This window comes from Poecilia formosa, unplaced genomic scaffold (genome assembly GCF_000485575.1).
Source record: "Poecilia formosa unplaced genomic scaffold, Poecilia_formosa-5.1.2 Scaffold13, whole genome shotgun sequence".
In the NCBI taxonomy this organism is placed as follows: domain Eukaryota; kingdom Metazoa; phylum Chordata; class Actinopteri; order Cyprinodontiformes; family Poeciliidae; genus Poecilia; species Poecilia formosa.
The window spans coordinates 2,130,148-2,151,399 of NW_006799952.1; the positions used below are offsets into that span (position 1 = coordinate 2,130,148).

At 41.2% G+C, this 21,252-nt stretch overlaps 2 protein-coding genes across 2 annotated transcripts; one reads left to right on the top strand and one right to left on the bottom strand.

The window, feature by feature from the left end:
- Positions 1 to 229: 229 nt before the first annotated feature.
- On the top strand, positions 230 to 17,852 carry LOC103133717 (round spermatid basic protein 1-like protein). Its single transcript, XM_007545585.2, has 8 exons — positions 230 to 777; positions 1,032 to 1,157; positions 1,423 to 2,099; positions 11,205 to 11,342; positions 11,477 to 11,619; positions 12,784 to 12,951; positions 13,077 to 13,188; positions 14,346 to 17,852. Exons 1-8 carry the CDS (start codon positions 288 to 290, stop codon positions 15,903 to 15,905), a joined length of 3,414 nt encoding a protein of 1,137 aa, XP_007545647.1. The 5' UTR covers positions 230 to 287; the 3' UTR covers positions 15,906 to 17,852.
- An 895-nt stretch (positions 17,853 to 18,747) lies between these two features.
- On the bottom strand, positions 18,748 to 21,191 carry tmem60 (transmembrane protein 60). Its single transcript, XM_007545586.2, has 2 exons — positions 20,261 to 21,191; positions 18,748 to 20,129 (listed from the first exon to the last, which is right to left on the bottom strand). The coding sequence occupies exon 2, from the start codon at positions 20,009 to 20,011 to the stop codon at positions 19,607 to 19,609; it is 405 nt and encodes a 134-aa protein (XP_007545648.1). The 5' UTR covers positions 20,012 to 20,129; positions 20,261 to 21,191; the 3' UTR covers positions 18,748 to 19,606.
- Positions 21,192 to 21,252: the final 61 nt, after the last annotated feature.

A 21,252-nucleotide genomic window follows, 5' to 3' on the forward strand; every position in this document is an offset into this window, starting at 1 on the left:
GCTTTAAAAACGCAACTTTTAAAGAAAAGTTGCGCTTTAAGCAATTTTCTAAGCCAGGGGATCTCGTTAATGAAACCTGGATAATTTAATAGTTTATAGTTACATTTTAATATAAAAGAAATTCGAGTCTACTCACCAGATTAAAAATATGATTGGGGAACTCCTCCCATCCCCTATCCACCCATCTTTTCTCCTTTTGTACGTCATACGTAACAGGCTAAGCCCCGCCCTCGGCCTGTCTCTCACGCACCAGTTACGTCTGACCGTAAAAAATAGAAACTTCCAAGATGGCCGAGTCCGTGGACTCCATGCATTTCGCTGCGAACAGCAAAACAAATTCCCCGAAACCCCTACTGGCCAAACGACCGCCCGAGAGCCGTCCGCAGTCTTCCAGCGACATTTTCCCACCCACCCCGAAGAAGGTCAGGGTGGAGGAGAAGGGCCTGAAGCACAGGAAACTGAACGGAGAGGTGTGCGCAGGGGAAAAACACAACGGGAAGCAGAGTTGTGGAAGCCCAGCGAAATGGAGTTTCGGCCCGGCCAAGGCGAGCCACTCCACCGCCTCCGCGATGCCAACTACCCCTGTCAGGAAAATCTTCAAAATCAGCAACTTCCTGGCCTCGCCTCCCAAGGTGAAAAAGGCGAAGGAGAAGCGACACAAGGAGAAGGAGAGGAGCAGCGAAGCCCCGCGGAGCTCCGCCGCCGCTGTGGAGAGAGTGAGCCCCGCTAGCTGCAATACAAAGACGGAGAACGGCGACGTGAAAACGCTGCAGAGAGGTAGGGCAACACGGCACGGCCAGGGTGCTCCCCACATCACCACACTTTGCTGCTTTACAGTAAAATAAACCTAGTTTATCCACAAATCCATCCATGGGATGTTTTGTTGAGTTATTCGACATTTTGCCGCACATCAGGCCTCTGTTTTTATTAGGCCCATATGGTGTGTGTATACACGTGGAAATGTTTCTCCTTGAATTATTTGCCACAGTTTTGACACAACAATGTTTCAGTTCACCTTTTCTTCTCCCTAGATCACAGTGTGAAGGAGAAAGACAGGCAGAAGAAGAAGGAAAAGAACAAGGAGTGGAACAAACACAAACTACCACCTGTGCATGACATTGTGAGAGAAAACGGAGAGGTGATGTCCCCCCAGAAAGGTAGGAATTGATTCAGAATTTGAAATAACTTTATTATCAGGCAGAGATAATGGTGTAATTGTGCTCTTTTTGGTTACTATAGGAATTTAAGTCAATTTAAAGCAGGTTTGGTTCTGGTTGTCCCGACATCTTATGCAAAATTATATTGGAAGTTAAGACAAAATAAGACAAGTGTAACAGCTGTATATCTTGAAATCATAATGGATCAAAATGATAAGTCATAGTACTGTCCAGTTGGTGTAAACGGCTCTTGTTTTGATCACAGAGTCTAAAGAGGTGCTCAGTGTTGGTTCAGAGGAAGAGCTGCTGCTTAAGAAACTCAAGAAGAAGAAGAAAAAGAAGCACAAAGACAGCGAGTGGGTGAAAGAGAGGCACAGCCGGCCCAAAATGTACCACCGATCCTGCCAGACTGTGTGCTCAGGGGTGACTCTGGGTCTGCCGGAGTTCCTCGGCCGGATCAACGGGGACAGCAGCAGCAGTGGTCTAATCCACAGCACTACAATACCACAACACTTCCAGGATCCTGCTGCTGCTGCTGCTGCTGCTGCTTCTCCTCCCACCATGTCCTCCATAGTCAGGGACAGGCTCAGCTACGGCTGTACAGCTACGGCGGGCCTTCCCGGGCTGGAGTTCAGCCATCTGATCCACATCGAGCAGCAGGCCAACGGCGGCGCCTCCGTGGTGCACGCCTACACCGAGGAGCTCTCCTGTCTGTCTCCAGCAGAGATGCAGCGCTTTGCAGAGGAGTTTGTGAGCCTGTCGTTCAGCGAGGATGGAGCTCAGGGCGCACGCTTTGTGATGGGAATCATCCACGGAGCGGCTTCCTACCTCCCAGACTTCCTGGACTACTTCTCCTACAAGTTTCCCAACGCAACAGTGAAGATGGAAGTGCTCGGAAAGAAGGACATCGAGACGACCACCATGGCTACCTTTCACTCTCAGGTGAGGATGGGTTTCTGAACTGCGTCAGATAGAGACCGGGATGTTTTGCTCCTTCGAAGTCTCTTGGTAGTTTGTGAGCAGCTCAGTTGTCACATCCTGAAATGACACACCTCACAGTTTTGTGTCCAGACTTGGTGGATCCTTTCAAGCTGTGCTGCAACATCTCCAGTCTTTTCTTGTGTGTTCAAAGAGTGTCAGTTTTCATGTAGTCTTGTAAGGCTGAAAGCTCTGATGTCGTGTGGTTTGAAAAAGTCATTTCAGTCACAGATGTTCTGTCAGGGTAGGAAGATGCTTAGAAAAACTCATGGAAGAGACGGCCCATATCTGGATGACTGTGTTAATGTAGAAAAATCTGTGGTAACTTTTCTTTTTGTCCATAAAAATCTGTGACTTTTCCATTTATTTATCAATGTAACTATTAAGCTACTGTCCCATAGTTTGTGTCTTGCTATTGAAAGCCCGTTGGAGGTCTAATTGTGAGAAAATGAAGCCGATTTTGTAGAACATCAACTCCTGTCAGGTCTTTAAATTGTGTGCATCACATTTTGTGTGGTCATGTTCTTAATAATGCACGTATCATGGAGTCAAGGGTATGGAGTTCAGAGTTCTGCTGCATCTTGACGTGGATTCGTCAGCTTTGGTATTACACCAGTATTTTGTTGTGTATTTACCAATCAAGATAATGTCAGTGCTGCTTGACTACAGACAAGGGGTCAGATACTTTCCTGAATTCAGCTGAAAGACGAGTAAATAGTTTCACTTTCAGTTTCAAGCATTCAGCATGCTGAGTTGGATGAGTCTTCGTCAGCGCAGACAGAGGATCTTCATAGTGTTGCATGAGATGAATAAATGTTGTTATATAGTCGTGACAGGCTAAGCCAGAGGATCCCAAACTGTGGGGCGCGCCCCCTAGGGGGGGCACCGTGTCATTGCAGGGGGCGCGCGGGAAGCCGTCTGGATGAAAAAAACAAAACATAAACACTGTATGCGCTGGGTTTTTACCTTAGAATGGCCAACTCTCTGTTATTCCTATGTCGATTTGATACAGTAGAGGCTTCCACACTTCCCATATTTGTGTCCTCTGTCACTTTTATCAGCAGATAAAACTGTTTAATCCGTTGTTAACATGTTGTAACCTGTTTTTCCGAGCCGCCTTTAAACGCAACATGAGCGCTACGACGCTCGCGCTGGGTTTCCACCTGTGAAGGAGACCTGCTGCTGCTGGGCGGAGCTACGTAGGTTTGTGTTAGAATCACGGCAGCAAACCAGCAAAACGCAAAGAACGTTTCACAGTTTTTCCCTCCAAACTAACAGACTGAGTTGAGTAAAGCTGCTGGATGCAGGTAATGTTAGCTAAAAGATGACTAGCTAACATCAATACAGAACCTTAAGCTTAACAAGTAGCCTGTAGGCTACCGATGTTGGTGTCTATTTTCAGCTACGTACATTCATTTTGCCCCCCAAAAAAGTCGATGCACCCTCCCCCCGTCACACGCGTCGTTTCAACCAGACAGCCATTTGTAATCCATGGGTGTGTGGGGGGGGCAGAAAATGTGTTTGGAAACCACTGGGGGGGGCGCAGAAGAAAAAGTTTGGGAACCACTGGGCTAAGCAATGAATCAATTAATTGTCTGATGAATTAAAATGAGCTTACTCTCTGTTTTGACAACAATCGGTAAAGAGAAGCTCCCCTTTCATTTTGAAAAATGCAAACATTTAACACCCTGTATGAAGTATTTAATTTTCCCCTTTTTTAATTTTTTGTTTTACAAAAGTCCTATTTGGCACACTTACCTTTTTTCCTGTTTTAAATGCAATTTTGGTTACAGACACTTCATAATCTGTTTTAATTATTATTGTTTTGGTTGTTTTGTTTATTTGTTTTGGATATTTTAAATGTTTTCCAGTTGCAGTGTTAAATGTTCTTTGATTTTTGAGAGGATGCACTTACATTAATGCATCATTAATAATATTAGACTTACTGAAAGTGGTCCCAAAATAACAATATTATTGTTTGTTGAAATAATGTTCAGGACAATTTATCATCCAGATAAATTAGTTAATATGACAGGCCTAAAGCTGCAGTATTGTTGCAGTTGTGTAAATGCTGTAGCCTCGTAAAACACTCCATTGTGTTAGTGAGGCTTAGCTGGTGACCGCTATGACTAACCAGTGTTAAATATATGGAGAGGCAAAGCATTGTTTACATAAGATTGTTCTCCTACGTTGCTGAAACGTAAGGCAGATTTGCAGTAGTTTAATACTGAGGTGTTAAATAATCATTAGGAGAAAAATCTTTTCTTAGTTGTCAAAGATTAAAATGTAAAAAAAAACATCTAAAGTTTTGGCGGGAGGGATGCTCTGCAGTGATTGGTGGCTCTATTTGGGGCGTGCTCTATGATTGGTCGTTGGGTGGGTTGGGTTGTTTTTGTGCTGAGATTTACTGGGTGTTTTGCTGTCAGCTGGAAGAAAAGGAGTTTATCTCTTCAATGGAGAGTAAATCTTTCACCAGTCGGAGAAAACATGCGGGCTGATCTGTGATTATGTTATTAACTGCTGACATTTTCGATGAGCAATAATGGGATTTGAACCACCAAAATCCCAACTAAACAGCCTGGATTAAGAGATGCACAGAGTGATTTTGTCTATACCTATTTAATCTGACTCTGATTTCTCTTTAAGTTTAAAATAAATGAGAACCTTCGACATATTTTCTAACATGTAAATTTAACCACCTTTCCCCCAAATTATTCACAACCCTACATACGTATCTCAAATGATAATAATATAATGGTCAATAAGTATAAATTTTACAAAGTAGAAAATTATTTTTTATACATTTTGTTGGAAAAAAAGAAGCATTTCTTAAACTTGTTTGCACTCTTCTGAATAATCAGTGCAAAAATCTTCAGTCTTATGTGTTTCCTCTGGTATTTTTAGGATTTAAATTTGGTGATGAGCTCCAAGCTTTGTGGTAGGAAGCCTTCACTGATTCTGTATCTCTATCAGGACTGGTCCACTCCAAAACATCCAGTCAGAAGAAACACGTTGGTAAAATCAAAATATTACTTTAAATCTAAACATGCTTGGTGTATGAATAATTTTAGAGTTGTTTTACTGAAAAATGAAACGATTTACTCCTACAGTTGACCGGGTGACTGTGCTGTTTCTCTATGCACCGGTCACATCACTGTAAATCTAGTTTGTTTTAAAATCCTCGAGGGCTTGGGGAATAAATATTTGTACAAATAAATCCTCCTAACGGATGAAACGTAACTCCTTTCTCTACCATATGCACACAGGACCAATTCACAATACCAGATTTTTAAATTTAATGTGAAGATAAGCAACTATGCAGGATCTTTATAGCTCTTTAAAGTATTGTGTTGCTATTAAAAGGGATTTTACTAAAAAGATCAATGTTATTCCAGCAGCATGGTAACATGGGAGGTTTTAAACTGCCTTTCACAGCTTATATTATTGATTAACTCAATTATCAGTCTGTGGGTGTTTTCTATGTAGAGGAAAGCTGCCAACATTTCCTAATCCAGCGTTTTCTGAAACAAAGTATCTGTGCTGTAGTATCTTTTGTCTTCCTGTTTCTTGGAGAGTGAGAATTTAATAAGTAATTTCCTGAATGAACAGACACTCCCTGTTCTTCCTTGGACTTAATTTGAAGATATCTCACTAATTCAGAACATGTTTAACTTTGACTCCTCTTTCTTCAGTGACTTCCACACTGAAGACTGTTCCCTGCATGGACTGCTAGACCTTACATATGATGTTCATTAGTTGGGGCAGAAAAGATCACAGCTTCTGAGTGACCAATCTTTAATCTAGAGCAATCAAAACTGGCTGCTTTTTGAAGTGCTAACAAGATTTTAACATATTTTGCAGAGTTACTTACTTTATTCATCATTTAGAACCTTTTTTTTTTTTTTGTCTAAATTTAACATTTAGCTGGCTGCTCTTTAATGTTATCTGGTTTGTCTGTTTAACCTGTTACCATGTTAGATTTATTGGACAATAGTGGCATGCAGGTTTAGGTTAAATGTTGTGGCAGCGCCCCCTACTGGCTCACCAGTGCTAACAGTCCCCTTGATGAGGTTCGATAATGAGCTGCAGCAAGAGGATTTACAACTTTCACGTTAAGACTACAGCAACAGTCTTGAATATGCTCTCCCTTTGGTTTGGTAAACTCAGGTTTTGGGTTGGTACCCCCTGGTTCTGGTCTTGACAACACAACCACTAATTACATGTGGAGCCCGTAGCATTTCAAGGTAGAGGATTCTCACTTCTGACAATGTCTGAGGACGACGAAGGCCATAGAGAGAGTTGTGCACGTTACGACGGATGAGAAAGAGAGGAGCAAGCCTACCTGGTGTGCAGATCGTTTCGCTGGGTGACAAATGGTGCTCAGCCACTAAAAATGGAGGCTCGAGTTTGTCACATGCTTTGGGTTTAAGCCTCGTTTCAACACGCTTCAGCAAGTTAAACAAACTGATTTAGGTCACGGAAAGATTTCATACATCTATGCCAAACTCTCTCAGCTGTGAGAAAAATTATTTCAAGACACTGAAAATATCTGCACAATATTTCAAACTGCGCTTATGACGGCTATGCAACTTAGATGGAGCTAAGCTGTGATGTTTTAGGAGGTTTGCTTAATGTTTAAAAATAATAACTCTGTAATGTGATGTTTCCCTACAGTGGTGAAGTCCCACTTTACTTTCAGTCCTCTAAGTAGATGCAGTCAATGTGTTGAGGTTTCACAATTTATCCATTTGTTTTTTATTGATTAATTTCATTTGCTGATGCAGACTGCAGATGTACAGTTTTGCAGATTAGCATATAGTGGAGCAGCAGCAGCAGCTCTAAAAGCCTCTTTAGTTAAGTGACTGAATTAATTCACGGCCACTCTCAGACTCGCGCGTTGTGTCAGTTTCTGCTGCATATACGCAGTAGTTATGGACTCAGGATTGCACTGCTTGACTTAATAGAGAGGTGTGCTGCAGAGGCAGGGGGTCTTTAGCGCTCGCCGCCTCAGAGCTTTGGAGTCGACATGTGACGACTGAATGTGTTTGATTGCTTTTTTCAGGCTGTTTCTGTTCACTGGTTAACATGAAAGTAACAAGAAGGTAAGAACAAAGCATTTCCAGAACCAAAATTAGTGTAGCGATTCCTTATCTCATGCTGTATGGTTTTTATTTTTGGTGCTTCATATTATGTCACTGAATGCCAGATTTGTTCAGTTTTTTTTTTTTTTTTTTTTCAGTTTTTTTTTTTATCCTTTCAGGCTGCAGCAGGTTCACTCTCTCACTTAAAGAGCGTTTTGGCACTTTTTGTTGTGTTTATTGCTATGCTTTGCTCTATAAATGACCTCAGGGTACAAATCATCTAGCTGTTGCTCAACACTGGCTGGGTCTGTCATTCAACATGCGTTGCCACTTTGGTTTGTATTATATTTCTGCTTTCCAGTGTTGATGTTCTCTAAAGCAGATTAACCGCATTGAGACAATAATCTTGTGTGACATAATACTGTTCTGTTCTTGTTTTTGCTCGGTTGTATTTGGACGAGACAGCGAAAGTGAAACGATGGAAGAGATCGTCAGTTGAGTGCAAACATTTTTTTTCTCGGTTAATTTTAACTTTTAAACTTCAGATCAAGACTGACTCGCAGCACAACAGGTTAGACTCAATCCAGCTGATATTTCACTAGAAATTAAGTTTAGTTTTCCTTCAGTGCAGAAATGCTGCGCAATTAAATTAAGTGCTCTGTCTGTGCAGCAGCTGATTGCTGTCAAACTTAATACTGCTGAGAAAAATAAAACATTTTGTGCTTTAGGAAAATTAAAAGCAAAGGATTCTCTTTAAAAACAACAAATTAATGGCATTATTATTGTCCTTATTGGTGCAAAGCCCATAAAACAGATGGTGAGCCAGCAGCCATGCAGATAAAAACAAGAGATTAAAGGGGCAGTATTATGTATTTTCCAGCCATGTTGTGCCATTTTATGGCATACTCAAGTAACTAGGTGTTATTCTGAGAGGTGAGGTAAAAGAACTCAATCTTGGCTGTACACCAACAAAGTTGATTTATTAAGTCTGGTGCAACACACAGCAGATTAAAAAATGGCAGCCATCAGTCCTACTGCTACATCCAGCAGTTCACCTACATACTGGTTAAACCCCGCCTTCTCAATCTACATCAGCCAATCACCTCAGCGTTCCAGAGTGGGAGAAAAAGGAAAAAAAAAGTTAACTTTCACGTACACAGAGTAAACGCTAACAATTATTTATCAGTAATAGAATGTAAGGCAAACATTTTACATATGCAAAATGCACAATTTGTAAAACGTTTTATTCTTTTAACTAGTTTAAACTTCAGCCTATCAAATTCCAGCTCTAATAACTGCGCTTTCTACAACAGAGTTGGGTTTGAGGTGCTAAAATCCATTTTAGCAGGATTCCACAAAAAAATACCACAAGGCAACAAACATTTCAACCACACACACACAAAACGTTTATTTGCACACGTCAGAACTAAGGTTAGAGAAAATCTCATTGCTTCTTAAGGCTAGATTGTTTTAAGCCGTTATAGAAGTGCTGAGTATATGAAATTTAACTTAATAATTAGACGCCTTGAAATTGAGCCTGTCTCTTTAAGAAGCTCCTGCCGCTTTCAGCACTTCATCACAACAATTAAATCGCTTACAGCCATTTTTATAGCAGGGTTTCACTGAGTAGCGGTTCCTATGATGAGTTCAGCAGACTCAGTTCCTCCAGGTGTTTGCTGCTGCCGCTAGTCTGTAGGAGTTAGCAGGGTAGGTGAGCTTGGCTTGGAGATTGCAGCTCAAAGGAGGAGATATGTGGAAAAAGTGGCACTTTGTGAGAGCCAATGTTTAGTCGTCCAGAGCAGGTTGCCACGGGAGATTAAAGCATTTCTCAAACAAGCATGAAAGAGTCACAGCAACACTTCAGGTATGTTTTTGATGAGGGAATAACATCAGAACATGATGTAAATAGCAAAAAAGTCGATTTTACATAACACCCCACCTTTTAAGTAGCAAACCGGTGGACAAGATGTACTTTAGTATTAGTGCTTTGGATTCAGATGCGGAACACGTTATTGGAAACAGAACCGGGTCCATTTAAAAGGCTCATCATAAAATAACCAGAAGCACAAGTTTATGGTTCTGATGATTCTTCGACCATCAAATAAAATATAAGGCAAGCAGTGAGCAGGGTAGGTACAGAACACTTTACTGCATCTATTATGCTTCTTCTTATTAGTTGTGTTGTAGTTAAATAATTTAAAACTAAAAATACAACGGGGATAAATCTGTTGATGTCTATCAGAAACATTAGATCTGGTTCGTGTTAGCCGTCAGTGTCACCAGCAGAGCCGCCTGCTGTCTCCACTTCTCACCGTGACGCGGCTGCATTTACATTCAGATCAGGTAGCTGCAATTTTTTCAATTACGATGTCATTTACTGTTCACTTAAAACCAAATCAGACGGTGCGGCGTGTTAATGTCGGGTCTGAACAGGCCAGCGTCGACGTAAACGCGCATCGCGGAAGCAACCACCTTCTGCTGACGTCACGGCGCGCCACGAGAGCAGCGGCTTCCCTCCCGGATGTTTTCTCTTCCAAGATAAAAACGCGATCCGTTAAAAAAAAAAAAAAAAAAAAAAAAAAGAAGAAGAAGTGGCATCCAAACCCCCAGGGTTTGTTCCTCAGAGAAAACATTCCGCTCTGCTTTTATGATGATTTCTGCAGCCACAGCGGGGGGAAAAGCACAGCTTGGAGGCAGTGCTCTGCATCTGTCCTGTTCTGGTTCTGGTTCTGGACGAGCTCTGCACCGAACGGCTTGAGCCAAGCCGTTTGCTTCTGCTCATGTGCTGGTGAACACGGCCGAACCGGACACGGAGTGGGCCAGGATGACGTGTGGCTGCATGATGCAACAAGTTTTCACTGATATGGAGCTATTAGAAGTTTGAAAAACAATTTCATGATTTTTAGTCAACAATGATTCACAGACACTAATACTTTCACTCAAATGTGTAATTTAATGTTAGCTATAGAACCATTTCACTTTTCATATATCTAAATAATTGTTGACGGAGCTATTTTTAAATGTTTGGATTGTATTTTTTTGAATCCAAGAAGTTTATATATTAACATTTATCAATATTTAAACATTTTTGATCATTTATCATTCAATTTCCTAACTTTTATCTCCATATAATACACATTTCCATACTTGTGTATTTTTGTATTTTGTGCCTTTCTCTAAAAGTTTGAAGAAAATAAAATAATGTACTAATTACTGCTGTGGAAAAATTTAAGAGAACACATAAAATTATCATTTTCTCTGATTTTACTTTTTATCTTTACGTGTTTGAGTAAAATGAACGTTGTTCTTTTATTCTATGAACTACTGACATGTCTCTGAAATTCCAAGCAAAAATTTAGTATTTATTAGCAAAATATTTGAAATAGTCAAAATAACGATAAAGATGCAGACTGCAGTGCTTTCAGATCTCAAATAATGCAAAGAAAACTAATTAATATTCATTTGAAAACATCAATGCTAATGTTTAAACCCAGGAAGAGTTCAGAAATCGATATTTGGTGGAAAAACCACAAGGTTTTCTGTTAATGTTTTCCAGAGTTTTATGTTATACTGGATTGTAGGATGATACGGACTAAACATAACATTGTTATAATAAAAGTGATGATAAAAACTATTTAATAAGTCTGTTTTAGGTAGCTGACTGCGTGTGACAACAATACAGAATATATATTGCAGCCTCGAGGTTGATGGGAGGATCTAAATACTTTGTTCTTGTATAAATTGGAGTTATAGATTTGAAACTGTCTGAATGATTTTCTGTTCCTCCATCACATTTCTCTGAGTCCCAGCAGCTTGGCTTTTGTTTGCTTTGCTCCTGACATTTCCGTTTCTCAATAAGCGCTGAAGGTTGAGGTTTTCTGAGTGCGCAGTTAAGAGCAAACACTGAAAAGGCCATCTGCCGTGTTTCTCTAGCTGTGGAAATGTGCCGTGATGTGAGCTGGGGGCTGATTTTTGTCCTCTCCTCCAGGTGAAGAGGACGTATTCCCGGGGAACGTATCGTGCCGGCGCCATGCGGCAGGTCAGTCTGGTCGGAGCAGTGGACGAAGAGGTCGGCGACTACTTCCCAGAGTTCCTCAGCATGCTGGAGGAGTCTCCTTTCCTGGTGGTCAGTGCTCTCCAATAGCTGCAAAATGTCCGCACCAGCGGCGAGTCAACATCTGTTCGACTTCCATCTGCGTGCGTGCGTGCGTGCGTTCTTGAGTTACGTAACCTGAAGTTTCCCGCCATGTGTTTGTGCAGCGAACTCTGCCGTGGGGAACCTTCTCCAGTCTGCGGCTGCAGAGCCCGACCGAGAGCGACGACGGCCCAATCATGTGGGTCCGACCCGGGGAACAGATGATCCCCATGGCGGACATGCCGAAATCCCCCTTCAAAAGGAAAAGGTGAATTTCTATCCCTTCACCACATTGTCATGTCAGACATGCTGCACTTTGAAAAGCAGAAATGCTGCATGATTTAGACGAGTGTGATGTTTACTTGCTTTAGGCCGTTTTGGATGCAACTATATCTGAAACTAAAGTCATGCAACATTCAAGTTTCTAGCTAGAAACTGACGCACATCATCATTTATTGTATTTAATTACTATTTAATTAAATGAGTTACTTTTGAATAATATAAATCTCATACTTCAGGGATGCCAGAACATTATGTAACATTTATGTAACAACTTTATGAACTGGAGAGTATTCGTGGGCCAAAGAAATAAAGCGTGCGCCACACTTTGGACATACTGGTGTCCTTCTACCACAGTTAAACTAAAATTTACTGGAATTGGAGAAACTTGGATTATATTGTTTGATGAAAATGTGATTAATCAGAATTAACCCTTTGTTGTGTAGTGGTCACTACAGTGGACAGCTGTCTAAAAGCCATTTTCTTGTGCTTCTTGTGGATTTTTATGTTATAAATGCACACAGACCACTGAAGTGGACACTAATGCATCATAAAATACACTATAAACTATAGGCCATCAGCTGCAAATGCAAGCAATTATTTTTGTTAAATCCAATATGGCTGACAGACCAAAAACCATGCCAGCCGACCCGGTCCCTCCTTCTATGGTAGACAACTCTTGCAGGTAAAAAAAAATATTGTGACATCAGAAAACCCCTAAAGAACAAAACTACTGATGTATTTTTCAAATAACAACTTTGTATTTGGAGAAAATTACAATTGATGACCTAAAAACAAAAAAATGTTTACAAAACTTTTTTCCTACCTTTTTTTCATGCCTTAAGAAAATCAAAGAAAATTTTGGGAAATGGTTAATTGACTAGTTTTCAGAGGCTTTCTTGTACAGAGGTGAGGAAAAAAATGCATCAATTTCCTTTCTGTTCTTAAGCATGCTCCACTTTGTTGTCCATCATAAATAATCTCAGTAAATCACATTGAAGTCAGTTATTATCACCTGAAATAAAACAGAAAAAGCTCAAGAGGTGTGAATACTTTTACAAAGAACAAAAACCCGTTTAAATACCTTTTTACTGCTGTAAGAGCGTTCGCCTCCTCCATAAACCATGACGGCTGTGAACTGGACGTGTTGCAGGTCCACCAACGAGATCAAGAACCTGCAGTACCTGCCCAGAACCAGCGAGCCCAGAGAGATGCTGTTCGAGGACCGGACCAGAGCCCACGCCGATCACATCGGTCAGGGCTTCGAGCGACAGACCACGGCCGCTGTCGGCGTGCTGAAGGCCGTCCGCTGCGGAGAGGAGTGAGTGCAGAGGATCCGTTTCACTTCTCCAGATCCTCCCGCAGTGCATGCTGGGAGGTCTGAAGCTGCCCAGCCTGTGGTTTACTCAGGCTTGCTTTTTAAAAACCTGTTGTGTCGATTCACAGCAGCGACACTCCCGCCCGGATCACCAAAGATGTTGTGTGTTTCCACGCCGGAGATTTCCCAGACGTGGTCATGAGACTGCAGCTGGACCTCCATGAGCCGCCGCTGTCGCAGGTGGGACGGACGTTTCTTTCTTTAAGCTTTCCAGCAGCGAGCGAAGAAACGCTTGTTTCTTCTTCCTTTACTGCCCCACTAATTATTTCCATGCTTGACAGTAAATCTGGTTACTGTGGGTAATGTAAATTATCTGCTAAACCGCTGACTATTAACTTGATCTGCCAACAAATGAGGAGCTGCCCAGATTCTTTGTTTTTCGTCTAAAAGTGTTTTTATTGCAGACAATAAACAAATTAATGGTGAAGTAAAATGCATATTTAGCAACTGTTCAGAGTAAACAAATTCTGATTGGATTTACTGACTGTTCTTGTGTGTCTTAAGTTGTCTCGAGATTTTAATAAATGAGATTAGGCAGAAATTCTGTAATCTGGTGATGTTTGGGGTTTGAAACAGTCCGGTAATTATTTTGGAATTTAATAAACTTGGAAACGAATGAGAGAACTGAAAATGAAAAGCATTTCCCAACTTTTGTCCCCCATCCAAAAGAAAGAGGTATATTTGCTTTTCTTCCTCCTTCCTTTCTCCCATACATCCTTTCCTCATTCCTTTCCTACCTTCCTTCCCTCCTTTTGTACTTCCTCCTCCTCGTCATTCGCTCAGTCCTACCTTTTGTCACTCTTTTATCCATTTCTTTCTTTCTGTTGTTCTTTTTGTGATTATTCCTTTTTACCTCTGTTCTTCCTTCTATCTTTCCCATTCACACACTTTTTTTGTGTGCTTCCTTTTGTTCTTATTTCCATCCTTTCAAACTTTATTCTTGTATTTCCTTTCTTTCTTTAATATGTCCTTATATCCTCTCTAACTTCCTTTTGTACTTTAGTCCTTCTATCACTCCTTATGTCCTCCCTTTTATTTCCCCTTATCCTCTCCCACTGTGGAACAATCTACCAAAACTATGAAATTTGGGGTCTGGAAAAAGAATTTTAACATAATGTTTTAATTAATTAATGTAGTCAATATTGATAGGATTAATGTTTTTTGTCAAAATAAAAAGTATCTAGTAAATAAACACCACCAGATAGTCAAAAGTTACGTTAACGTCAAAGTAGGAAGAAAAACAACAAATTTATCCTGTGGGGTTTTGTTTTGTTTTGTTTCTAAAATCAATGTAGAGTAAATAGAGCTAGCTAAGCGCTGGGTCCTCTTGTCTCCAGTGTGTCCAGTGGATCGACGACGCCAAGCTGAACCAGCTGAGGAGGGAGGGGATCCGATACGCTCGCATCCAGCTCTACCACGACGACATCTACTTCATCCCCAGAGGAGTCGTCCACCAGTTCAAGACCGTCTCGGCCGTCTGCAGCCTGGCCTGGCACATCCGACTCAAACAGTACCACCAGCAGGAGGAGAGGAAGGAGCAGGAAGAGGAGGAGAAGTTTTCACTAAGCGAAGCGCTGCATAGAGTCAAACAGGAGGAAGACGTGGAGGAAGAGGGCAACAAGTGCGACTTTGCGGTGCAGACGGTGAGGAAGGTGGAGGATGAGGACATGGAGGGACGAGAGGAGGCACCGTCTCAAACGCTGACGCATCACTTCAAGGAGGAAGAGGAAGATGGCCAAGAAGAGATGAAGGAGTTGCTGGGAACACAGCCTCTGCCTTTGGTCCAAAATGAATCAGAGGAGGTTGTCTTCAGTCCCACGTCGATGGAAATTAAAGTGGAGGAGCTTCAGGAGGACAGAAAGGGCGGCGCAGAGACGAATCAAAGACTGGCGGGTCGGGAGGACTCTGGACAGGACGCAGCGTTCCTAAAGGCCTCACACCAGGTCAAGAAGGAAAGTGATGTGGAGGAAGAGCGGCAGCCAAAGGCAGCGCTGCCAGACAAGACTAAAGACGACACGACGAGCGCTCCCAGCACACCGCAGATCAAAAAAGAGAAGGATAAAGGTAAACGTGAGCGAGACGAAAGGGAGAGGACTAAAGAAAAGAAGGAGAAGGACAGGAGTAAGGATAAGGAGAAAAAAGACAGAGGAAAAGACAGAGAGAGGGAGAAGGTCAAGACTGAAGGAGGAAGAGACGGGGGCGCCCTGATCCTGACGCAGATAAAGAAAAAGGAGGATGAAGAGCGGACGAAAGAGGGAAGTCGAGGCTGCCCGACCGCGCCGGCTGCTCAGAGAGACGAGAAGTGGGCCAAGGAGGCCGACTCCAAAACACAAACCAACCTCAAGAGAGACAAGGAGCACGACAAGGACAGAGGAGCGCCGCCGTCCCGGCCCGACAGAGAGGACGGCCGAGACGGAGGCTCGCACAAAAACAAGTCCACACATGGAAAGAAGGAGAAGAGCGGCCACAAGGAGGGCAAGGACACGAGCGTGTCGTCGGCGAAACCAGGCAGGGAGGACGGTAAGACACACAAACACCCGCAGCTGCAGGCGAAGAAGGACGGCAAGAAGGAGAAAGACGGCGGCAGAGAGGAGATCAGGAAGAAGCCTGAACACAAACCAGCACGGACGCTCTTCACGTTCGATCTCTTTAAGCCCCTGGAGGCTCACCAGCCGCTCACCCTCTCCTTATCAGACAGCAGACCCAAACCTCACACCGACCCCCGAGGGCCTTCCTCCAAGCCGGGGTCGGACGCTCGGACACTTGTTCCCTCTAAAGGACCAAAAGTAAAGGACTCATTGCAGGGAAAACCAGCGGCGGCGGCGGGGCTGCAGGACTCGCTAAAGCAGCCTCTGAGGACACAAACGCCACAAACACAGAAAGACTTCTCGATATGAATGTCTCCATGTCTTCTGCTTTTATTGTACTACTTATGCCAAGGCCTTGTTAAAATATTTGACGGTTCACCCTTCCTTTAAGAGGCAACCATTCCACCACTTAGACGTGACGCAGCGAGATGAGGATGCGCTCTGCGAGTATTTTAACAGCGCCAGCAAATGTAAGCTAAGGAGCTCACTTCATTTTGTTGGTCAGCAGACGTACGAAGTCTTTAACACGATTACACGATTCGCTTTGGTGACCCGTGTGTCGGTGCCTGTGCACTACTCAGCTTCGCTCATAAAGCTCCTATTTTAGGTACTCGAGCCAATCTGAAAACAATCATCTTCATAGTACTTTGCAAAAGTTTTGATACCTTTTTCACGTTTAGTCATGTCATAACCACAAACTTGGATGGATTTTGTGGGGATTTCCAGAGAGAGCGACACAAAGTAACTAAGGTTACATGATTTACCATTTTGAAATCTGTTTTCTCCTTTGTCTGCTACCCTGAAATAAAATCCTGTGCAACAAATGCCCTCCGGAAGTCGACTAATTAGTAAATAAACCTGTAAAATATTCATCTCCCCTTAAATCAGGTCTTTTCAGAACTACATTTCTCTGCAGGTGCAGCTGTAAGCTCGTTCAGAGTGGACATCGGATTCAAGCTGTCCAGTCAGATTCAGGGCTACACCAGGAGTCTGCACCCTTTACGACATAAAGAGCCAAATAAAAGACATTTACTCCAGGAATTTCTTGTCATTTTTAAAGAACCGGAATTTTATTTACTAAATTTTATTTATATTCCAGCTTAATGACAAGGAAAACCAAACTAAAACTGGTACTTTATCGTTATTCCTTGTGGAAATTCAGTGCATATACACTGCAAGGAAATTAAATAAAATCAGTTAAAAACACTGTTGTTATATTTGTGTTTAGAAACATTAACTGGTTCCTTTTTCATTTTTAGCTGAAGTTCTTTAGAGCCTTTAAGAAAGTCCAAAGAGCCACTAGCAGCTCCAGAGTCGCAGGTTGCAGACCCCCGGCCTACACTCGTAGCCTCATATTTAGATCCAACCATCTTAGAATCAACTCTAAGCAGCTGCTGAGTCCCACACCATGATGGAGCCAACACCGTGCTTCATACAGGAGGTCATGGTCTGGATGTGCTTAAAGTGTGGCTTTTTTCTTCTTTTTTTTTTTACTTTCTTCAAAACTTTTTCTCTTATGTTTCTGCTGTGTTCATTGGTCTTCATCCTGCTGTGAAGAAGCTGTATTTATAATGAGGTTACGTTACAAACTTTCCACTAATTAGGTCACTTCTGTCGGTAATTTGTTGCACTGGATTTTTATTTAGCGGCATCAGAATGAATCGGTGCCAACTGCGAAGTAATTGTTTATTTGTGAAACATTTTGCGTCTCTACTAGCTGAGATCCCGACAAAAAAACAAAAAAAACATTGAAACTTCAGGCTGCAGAGTGACACGGTGTGGAAACCATTTTAAATACTTTTGCCGGGCGCCGAGCGACATGAACTGGGAGATGTCGGTAGGTCCTCCACTGATCTGTAAATCATCTTTTTGTTGCTTTGGTGGGCAGGATTTTTATTGTTTATAACACTCCAAAATCAGATTCTAGCAATTGTTTTCAGACTGGACTGTTTGACACACACACACACACACACACAGGGCTGTAAATTATACTGTAAGTACCAAAACTGTACAGTCTAGATGTTATTAGCACCGGTGTGAGGAAAATGTATACAGAAATTGCATATATTTTTTGTAAGACAGGTTTTATTTTCCATAGAACTTATTTATATCATTTACTGTCTGTTTTTATTTGAAACTGATGTATGTGAAGATCTTGTTGTAAATACATTTTATTTCCTAAGATAATACTTGGTAGTGTGATTTATACTCTGATCAGAACCTCTCAATAAATGGTTCTAAACGTTGACTAAGTTACTAAGTGTCTCCTGTTTTTTTCTAACAGTTTTAATTTACCGATTAGATGCTTCAGGATGAAGCATGGCAGCGTTTTAAACCCAAGTGAAATTGTCTCTCCATGCGAGTGAAACATGGAAACTTTCCATGAACGGCTTCAGTTCTTACAGATTCAACACCAAAACTCTTGAACTTCTCCACCTGAGGGAGCTCTCCGCTCGGCCCCAGCTCACTCAGTTCATCTTCAGCCAAACGACTGAATCATTTTATACATCTGGATAAATATGCATAAAAGATTTACAGAAATGATTTTCTATTCAATTGAGTTCATTCCTTTACTCATCAGTCTGCTAGTTATTTTTAAACAAATCATTAAATCCTGCCTTATATTTAAAATAAATGGCTCAAATAAACACATTAAATTAAGATGTGCATGTGTGCCTACCTGTTTGTGTCAATAATTTATTGAATTGTTCAATTTTAAGATTCATGGCTTAGACTGCAAACATGAAGAATAATTTCTGTACTTAATTATTTTACAGTTTCAATCCTGAACTCCACCATGAAACAACAGAAATCTATCAGCTTTTCATGACTTAACATCTGATTGGTTATAACCAACTATGAGCTTCACCCGCTAACATAAATGAGTAAAAAGTAAAGTAAAAGTGAATTTATGACGTCTTGCAGCACACAGCGATGAAATAGTTCAAATGATATGCCTTGCACACATAAAAACAATTATAGAACTTTGTTTATATTTTCCATTTTAAAATAAACGATTAAGGTAATGATTTAGTTATATAGTTATTTATATTCAGACTTTATCCTGCACCGCAATCATACCAATGTTTCACTTTGCAATAACAGTGACTTGAAAAAACTTTCATATTTTTTTCACTTTACAGCTACAAACTTCAATGTTTAAGGGTTTTAATGATAGACAAACATAAGGCACTTTTTTCTTTTACAAACAAATTATAAAAGAGTGTCATACATGAAGAAAGAAACACGCAAAAATCAGGAAGCAGTCAAGATATCAAGATGTCTCTGGAGTGGCTGCAGAGAGTCACGGCTCAGGTGGGAGAGTCAGAGACAAAGAAACCGGTCAGAGATATTGGGAATAAATATTTGGGGCTGAATATTTCAGTAAAGAGACATTCCCCCAAAACACCAGCAGCTATCAAAATGAAAAAAATGGCTAAAATGTTTACTCAAGTGCCCAAAAACAAACTCCACACTTTCAGTTATGTTTTATTCTTATTTTATTCTTAAATAAGATAATAAGAATCATATATTTTTTCCATATGTAAGTCTGTCCTTACCGTCTACAGACAACATGTAAATAATATTTAATCCATCCAGATAACTATTGACTTTTATCTCCTTGGAGAACAAAATAGCATAAAACCTCTGACACAGTGCAGCAAAAATCAATAAATGATGTTCATGGAGGATCTTAAAACCAGCTTAAGTCTCTCTTTTTTTATTTTACTTTAAAATTGTTAAAAAGCGGTATTGTGAGTAAAATTTAAAAGAGGGCTGGATTTAATTCAACAATCCCAGACATGTTGAAATTGATGTGAAGTTGTCAGATGTAAAGCAAAGTGCCAATGTTTTCTCTTGTTATGGTGCAACCAAAAACAATCTCAGTCCCTTACAACTGAAGAGCAGCAGGTTTTAAAATAACAACTAAAACTGTGCATCCTCAGTTAAGAGGTGAATATATATAAAAAATAACAATGTGTCCGTTTTGTAAGGGTTTCTTCCCTCGTTCAGTCCCTCCTGTAATGGAAAACACTGTATCCCAGTTCCAGCAGCGCTCCACCCAGCAGCACCCAAAGTGGGACACACACCACGCTGACCCAGATGTCCGTCAGCTTCTGCAGCCGGGAGCACAGAGTCAGACAGAAGGCCAGCTTGAGGAGCAGGGCCGACAGGTACCACAGCCTCCTCTTCACGCTCTTCTCCTCGTCCCTGGGGTCAAAGTCCGGCTTGCAGCGACCCGCCATTTCCACGATCTGCATGAGGATGAGGATGGTGTCAAAGATCCAGACGGGGAGGAAGATCAGGAACCAGTTCCACTGGATTTTGGAGTCCAGCTTGAGGGCAAGCATGATGAGGAAGACCAGGGCAAAGATCCAGGAGAGGAAGACTCGCTGAGCCAGGGACATCTTCATCTAGGAAGGCGGCGACTGGCCAGGCTCATCCACAGACTGAGGCTGGAAACGAGGCCGGAGAGCGCAGCGAAGGTGGCGGAGTGATCCCAGAGCAGGAAGACAGCTCTCTGTCTGGCAGCTGAAATAAAACACAAACGATAAATAAGAAATAACTAAAGTCCAGCAGCGGGTGTATATAAAGCTAATGTAACTCACTCAGTACTGAGCTATTCAATGCTACTAAAACAATGTGATAAGAAGAGCTCTTACCGAGTTTACCGGGACTATTTCCTTATAAATACAGTTTAAAAGATCAGCTAGTTAGCAAGAAAACACTTATATTTAGCCGTTTAACAGCAAACCAACCACGTAGTTGACGTTAGCTTTAAGCTAAAAATACATTTCCGGTTTGTGTTTTTAACAACGTGATGCGTTTCCTGTACTCCTTTCAAATTAAAGGTATACAATTTTTTTTTTTTTTTTTTTTTTTGTTACAATTACTTTATCAGTTTCTATCAGACTACACCGAAAACACTAGCAAGATTTTATGGTAAATGACGATGAACTATTAAAGAAAGAAATGGGAACCCATGACATCTGAAATCATATGTTTGCATACCGCAGGTTTTTTCTCACAGTTTGGAAAGTAAATCAGACTAAACTCTTCCGGTTTTAGGACAGGTAGGTTTAACAAAATGTGCTCTACTTGTCAAATTCCAGAATAACTAAAAAGAGAATTTGTAACTTTGAACTTCAGTTTGCACAGACAAACATTAGTGTTTGATGATATTATAGCTTTGTTAGCTAATGAAAACTACAAACTACTGTTTCATTTTGTGACATTATAAGGAAATCAAATGAAATCAGAAAAATATATGAGAATGATTGATTCTTCTTTGGGTCCAATTTCCAGATGCCTGAAAATGGTGTGTTTCTCTGTTCAAATTATCATAAACAAATATGGAAATGTTCAACCAACATATTATTCAGGAATGAGATATGTCTATCTGTGAAAAAATGTCTGCATCAACGCCATAAGAGAACACCAAACCCTGGTGATGATGTTGGCTGAAATTACCTATCAGATTAAACTAAAATTGAAGGATTTTAGTGTGATGAACATCTTTAGCAGAAGAATGTTTAAAACCTCTGTGACCCTTAAGATCCAACTTGGTAGATAAATAACTAAATTAAATCAAGAATACATTGTTTACTTTGAAAGGGACAGGAGAAGAAGATTTGAGTAATACCCTATTCATTCA

Excerpts from the sequence above, each read along its gene's own strand:
- LOC103133717 (XM_007545585.2), top strand. The coding sequence starts at position 288 with ATGGCCGAGTCCGTGGACTCCATGCATTTCGCTGCGAACAGCAAAACA. Across the intron at positions 778-1,031 it reads CGTGAAAACGCTGCAGAGAG|ATCACAGTGTGAAGGAGAAA; the intron begins GTAGGGCAACAC and ends TCTTCTCCCTAG. Across the intron at positions 12,952-13,076 it reads GCCGTCCGCTGCGGAGAGGA|CAGCGACACTCCCGCCCGGA; the intron begins GTGAGTGCAGAG and ends GTCGATTCACAG.
- tmem60 (XM_007545586.2), bottom strand. The coding sequence starts at position 20,011 with ATGAAGATGTCCCTGGCTCAGCGAGTCTTCCTCTCCTGGATCTTTGCC.